The sequence below is a fragment of the Dromaius novaehollandiae genome, chromosome 3 (genome assembly GCF_036370855.1).
Source record: "Dromaius novaehollandiae isolate bDroNov1 chromosome 3, bDroNov1.hap1, whole genome shotgun sequence".
Classification (NCBI taxonomy): Eukaryota; Metazoa; Chordata; class Aves; order Casuariiformes; family Dromaiidae; genus Dromaius; species Dromaius novaehollandiae.
Genome location: NC_088100.1, coordinates 95313890 through 95319924, shown reverse-complemented (window position 1 = coordinate 95319924; position 6035 = coordinate 95313890). Strand labels below are relative to the sequence as shown.

The following is a 6035-nucleotide window of genomic DNA, read 5'->3' as shown; positions in this document are numbered from 1 at the left end:
TCCTTTGCTAAATAAACCAAGTTCTCCTGGTCTTTTTTCTTACAGCAAGATATCTTTTAGCCTAATAATTCCAGTAGCCCTTGTATTCAAAAGTTTGAAGAAATAAAAAGAAGTGACCATAAATGAATATAGAAAGTATACTACAGGTCTCACTGCGACTCTGTACAATGGTGTGAATGCTTCCTTTCCTCTTCAGGAAATGTTCCCAATTCACTGAAGGACCACGGCTGCCTTTTTCATAGGAATGTTACATTGGCAGCTGTCATCTGGACTTGCACTCCCAGAAAATCCTGTTTTGATTCTTCCAGCTGAATGGATACCAGCTAATAGTAGAATGTGTTGTTGCTAGACCCCAAGCACATGCCTGCCTGATTCTGTAACTTACCCTATTCTTAATGCTATCCTATATCTATTCTTCTAGTCCTCAATGTCATCCATCTTTTCCTAGATATCTTGATCCCCTTCAGTACTGATAACTTTCAATTCCATGTCATCAATTTAATTAATATGCACTCCTAGTTTTTGTGGCAAAGACATTAATTAAAATACTACATAGCGTCTGTCTCCTGAGAAAAGCCTACTAATAATTTCTTTATGGCCCATAAATACCTTTTTTAAACAAACTGTAATAAATTTACCTTTTGCTAGTTTCTCACCTACCTTATAATTCTTCCAGTAATCTCTAATCTTCTACAGTTTCTATACCACTTTCCCACAAAACACTGTATCAAATGGTTTTCTGAAGTCCAGATAGATGAAATCTACTACATTACTCTCACCTAGAGATTACAGTATATGAAAGAAAAATCACAAGTTAATCTGACACAATCTCTCTTTGGCAAATTCACGTTGCATTTTATCATAATTTCCATTTATCTCTGCATCTCTAAAAAAAGTAAATAAATATATTTGTAACTTTTGTAACAGGGAGGTCAGCTGGTAGTTGCTCTGATGGTCATCTTTTCCATTCTTTCACTCCAGAAGTGCAACTGACTCTCCATTATTGACAGAAACAGGAACCGGTAGATCCCTAGAAAAGGGGAAGAAAACGTGAGAATTTTGATTCTCAAAAGAATGATGCAGCCTTTTGCATTGTGGAAAGACCAGTAAGCCTAGATAGTGCTAAACGTGAGCTGGGTGGCACTGAGCCCTTCTTAAATGCAGTATTTTGGGGTGCACAATACACAGGCACACTACTATTTCTGAAGGAACAGCTGTGTAACAAAAGCAGTATCTTAGAAAAGAATTTTGAATCTCTTCTTTCATGCCCTTCTCTTGCTGCACAAGTGACTGTTCTACAGGTGACCTGAGATTCCTCCTCCCCTTTCACAAATTCTGCTTGTGCTTTTGTGCAAGAACTAGCTTGGGTCTGAGATAGCTCATTGACTTCTCTGTGCAGGCCACATCATACTCAGACGAGTTCTATATAAAGCAACTTGTGTGTGTCTGACCTACGTTATAGCTTAGACTTTGTGTTGAAGGGCAGCTAAACTCTTTTCCAAGACTCTGTCTTGAAAGCATTATAGTCTCATTCACCTGAGTCCGTACTTCAGCAAACAAACCCTACCAGACTCAAACTGGCTTTGCACACAGCCAACCGCAGTGTCTCTGTGTCTACTGCCCAGCTAATTAGCAATTAGTTAAGCTGCCAAAAACAGTTTAATATTACATGTGCCATTTTCCAAGAATACTGTAGTCTCCTTTACCTGTTTCAGTACAAATTAAAAAAGTTCCTGGACCTTGAAGTCAATGCCCATTCTTTCAGAATTTGGAGATTATCTGCTCTCTCCTCCCAAATCACCATCTCCCAATAAAATTCATTAAACGTTGTGGGGTCTGCTCCCCTCTGGGCTGCAGTAACTTCCCCCCCACAGCTCCTTCCAGTTAGGCACTTCTGCCTCTACCATCAGCCATAGCACATCCCCATCCCTACTGACAGGAGGCAAAGAATTCTTGTAGTTTGGGGGCAACACCGAGAAGATACTCAGCACTTACTTCATTACCCCATTCCAAAGTCCCATTTTTCCTTTGCTCTCTATTTAATCACCAAATAATATTTTCCATTTGTTTTCATTTTTACCCTTTTGACTTTTGTATTTGACTCTACTTGGTCATTAGTTTTTTTCTGTTTCGTTCCCTGAAGGCTCACTACTTACTCCTCATATCCTTTTTGAGATAGTTATTTGTTCAGTTGGGACAGAAAACCCTTCCCCTACTGTTTTTCTTCATATTTGGAATACAAGTTCAAGATACTTTTAACATCTCTGAGTTAGAGAAATTCCTATCCTCCTCCATAATCAAGTCCCCGATTTTCCACTTAATTAAAATGAGTGCACTCGTAAACACTGTAATCCGATCTTTACCCCTATGTCTTACCAAAACTAAGCCCGAAATATCATTGCCTAGTGTTGTTTGTGTGACTTCTTGGTGGCCGTTTCACAGAACAATCGGGTCCTACTATTACTGCTCTAGAAATTAAGCTCTCGCAACAAGAGAGCTTAACTCTAGTTTGCCCTAAGAATTTTTTTTCAAAGCCTTTAGTCTAACTCTTCTCGTATCAGAATTAAAAATTCGGTGTCTTCCTCCCATCTAAGCATGTCCCCTCTGATTTCCTCTCCGGTTGCTTCAGCTGATCAGTAAGAAACATAAGCATGTCCCCTCTGATTTCCTCTCCGGTTGCTTCAGCTGATCAGTAAGAAACACTTCTTCCTAGCCTAGCGGCCTTAAAAACGAGCTGGCTTTCATCGGAAAAGGAGCGTTTGGAAACGCAGGTCACCGCCGCGAGCTGGCACTTCTGACTGGAAACGCCCAGCCGCTGCTCGCCAGCTCCCCGCTCGCAACAGCCCGGCGAGGCTCCACCGCAACTACCGCGGACCGCCGCGCGCTCGCCCAACGGCGGCGGGGGGCGGGGCGGGCAGCAGGGCGGCTCCCCCCGCCCCCCTCCCCTTAGCTCCCCGCTCGCCCAGACGCCGCGCCCTAGCGCGAGGGCGCTCCGCAGCGGCCGGGCCGCCTCGAGGGCATCGCGGCCTGCCCGGCGCCCGGCGCGGTGCACGCCGGGTAGCGTGCCCGGTTACCGTTGCCACGGGGGCCTGGGCCGCCGCCCGCCGCGGTCTCGGCGGGAGCGATGATGAAGGAAACCATCCGCGTCTACGCGCGGGTGAAGCCCTTGGGCAGGCGGCAGCGGGCCGGGGTAGGCGGCGAGCCGGCCGCGGTAGTGCCGGGGCAGGGGCCGGCCGCGGGAGGGCGGCTGGGGCGAGCCAAAAGCTGAGGGGCGGCCGGCGGGGGGGTCGGCAGGGCCGGCCCGGGAGGTCTCCGGGGAGGCCTCTGCCTGCCGGCGAGGCCGGGCCGGGCGGCTGGCGAGAGCCGAGGCGATGTTAAGGGGTCGGGAGTGGGGCAGAACACCACAGGGAGCCGGGTGATCTCTGAGGCCTTAAGGAGTTAGTAACATCTGGGGTACAGGGGCTGAGGCTGTAATTTTTGGCGCAACAAGGAGCTGCTTTTCCGTGCAGGTACTGGGGAAAAGTTCTGCAGGAAAAGCTGTCGGCATGCCCCTGGGCTTAGGCAGTGAAACGGCGTTATGAATGCTGAAGGGCGATGGGTAGCTCCCAGTATTTAGCTTCTGTTGGGAGGAATAATAAAAATACTGAAAGAATTCTTTGCAAATAGTGCATTTAGGTCTCCTTATTATTTTCTCCTTTTTAAACAAGCTCCGTTCACTCTGTCCTAGTCTTTCCTAATAGATTCCTCTAGGCCTTTTGGCAGGGCATTGCTTTGGGTGTTATGCTTTGTTTTTCAATAATAGCTCAGATATTACAGCAGTTTATTAAGCAAATCATATCAAAGAGGCTACATGTCTTCTGAAATCTTACTGTGGTGTTTACATGATAACAAACAAGCTAGTATTTGTATGTGCTTGTCTTGTTGCATAATAGCTGAAGGAAAATCTGTCCAAATAGTAAGGGCTTTTAAAGTGAGCAGAACTATGCTGGTCTGCTATGTTCTTTTAAGATACTGATTAGCCATGGTTTGCAATGAGATTCTGAAATTTGTGTGAAGCTTGTGTTTGGCCATTACGGATGCCAAGCTTATGTGAGTTATACCTATGGCGTGTTATACATGCATTTGTATATACATACATAATACTGTTCTATTGGTAAAAATCATTTTGTTAATTGGTATCCACACTTACTAGATTTATTCAGTTGATGACGATGAGAAATCTGTGTCCAGTCTGGAGATTATTGTGCCACGTGATTTAGCAGATGGGTTTGTCAATAATAAACGAGAAAGCTACAAGTTCAAGTAAGTAAAAACCTTATCTTTATCCTTTGTCTTCAATGGTTGATACCACTATTCTTAGTGATTCAGATCTATAGAATCAGAAAAAGCCTTTCCTTTAAAATTGAGTTTTCATATGGTTAGCTTTATTTTTGTGTAACTTTTAACAAGAGGAATACTGCAGCATGTTTTGCTCTGGACCTGATAGAATTTGATAGTTGAGGCTATATATATCTATATCTATGTGTTTTTATATATATGTATATATAAAATATATATATGTCTATCCATTGCATGTCATTATACATTTTTTGAGTCCTGTCTCAAACATTGCATCTTCAGTTATCAGTTCTTGAATTCTCACAGCTTGTTTTACATTTGTTCGTGAAAAGTGAATGCAGGACTGTGTATTCTCGTGTGACCTAATGAGTTGGCACAGGCTGGCTAAAGATGTCCTGATGTAAAACACTCTGTTTAGAACTTGTTGATTTCAGGCATAACCAAAACACAATAAAGAAAACCAGAGATTGTTAAAAGAAACAGAACAATCACACTAGACTCTAAATATTTTTTAGAAACTACAAATAAGTACTAGCAATATCTGTCAAATATTTTCATCTTTTCAACAGAAAGTTGGAGGCAATATTTTAAAATTTTGATAATGCAGTTAAATGTATAACCATTTTAAGGAATAGGCTGATAATGTCTTTTTCCAACTTGAAAATTGTTTATTTTTTATTATACAAAATCTGTAGGTCTTCAAATTAATTATTTTATGCTGCTAAAAAAGAGTGTATCTGACAAACATCTGCAGCTCAAACTGATGTCATTGTAAATCAGCTAAGGAAATCTATTCTCCTTTGGAATTGAGGAGCTGCCCTCTTCAACTAGATGGGTTTGCAAGAGTAGCTGAGGTTGCAGATGCCCAAGCCAGCTGTAAGGAATGCTCACATTTTTTATGACTTTATTAAAAAGTCTGTAAGATGGATCCTGAGACATACTATGCCTTATATTCCTTAAGGCAATAAGTAATTGCTTATGTAATGCTATGGAGTAAGTATTTCTTTTTTCCTCCTTAAAATTCCATATTTCATGTATTCTTTGTATCATGGTCACCTCAATCATTATTCACCTTTTCTTCTTATTTTCTCTTACGGGTGTCAAACAAAATTGGTTGAATGACTTGGCAGATTAAAGGTTTGCGGGATAGAATGTATGCCTCTGCCTTTTGTATTATGCACTTGTCTGAGATGTTGTACATGCTGCATAATACCTTGGAGACCATGGTGCCTTTCTAAATACCCTGTGAAATGCTATGAGTGTACACTTTCATATAGGAGGGAAAACATGACGGCATGGCAAGGTACAAGCAATCCAGGAGGTGTCTGGAGTGCACTGATGATAACTTCTTGACACGTGAATAAGGAGCCAATGAGGGATGATGCTGTGCTGGACCGCATTCTTGCAAATGAGTAAGAACTGATCAAGAATGTGACAGCTGGGGACAGCCTTTGCTGCAGCGATCATGGGTTGGTAGAATTCAGGGCCTAAGAGGAGGGAGCAAGGCAAAAAGCAGGATCACAACCCTGCATTTCAGGAGAGCAGACTTAACTGCCAGTTAAGAGACCTGTTTGGAAGAATCTTATGGAATATGATGCTGGAGAGAAGAAGAGTCCAGGAAAGCTGGTTGATATTTGAAGATCACCTCCTTGAGCTCAAGAACGGTGCATCCTGATGAGCAAGAAATGAAGCAAAGG

The 6035-nt window shown here is 42.8% G+C and overlaps 1 protein-coding gene across 5 annotated transcripts in view; it reads left to right on the top strand.

Annotated features, from left to right (window-relative positions):
* Positions 1-2821: 2821 nt before the first annotated feature.
* The window catches only part of KIF6 (kinesin family member 6), a 185621-nt gene continuing 182407 nt past the window's right edge, over positions 2822-6035 (top strand). For 2 of the 5 annotated variants that reach the window (XM_064509536.1, XM_064509533.1), the window contains exons 1-2: positions 2824-3190; positions 4193-4302. In XM_064509536.1, the coding sequence (XP_064365606.1) occupies positions 3125-3190; positions 4193-4302 (176 nt within the window). In that variant the 5' untranslated portion in view covers positions 2824-3124. Of the gene's footprint in view, positions 3191-4192; positions 4303-6035 lie in introns of all 5 variants that reach the window. The other 3 variants (XM_064509537.1, XM_064509534.1, XM_064509535.1) reach the window with 3 other exon arrangements.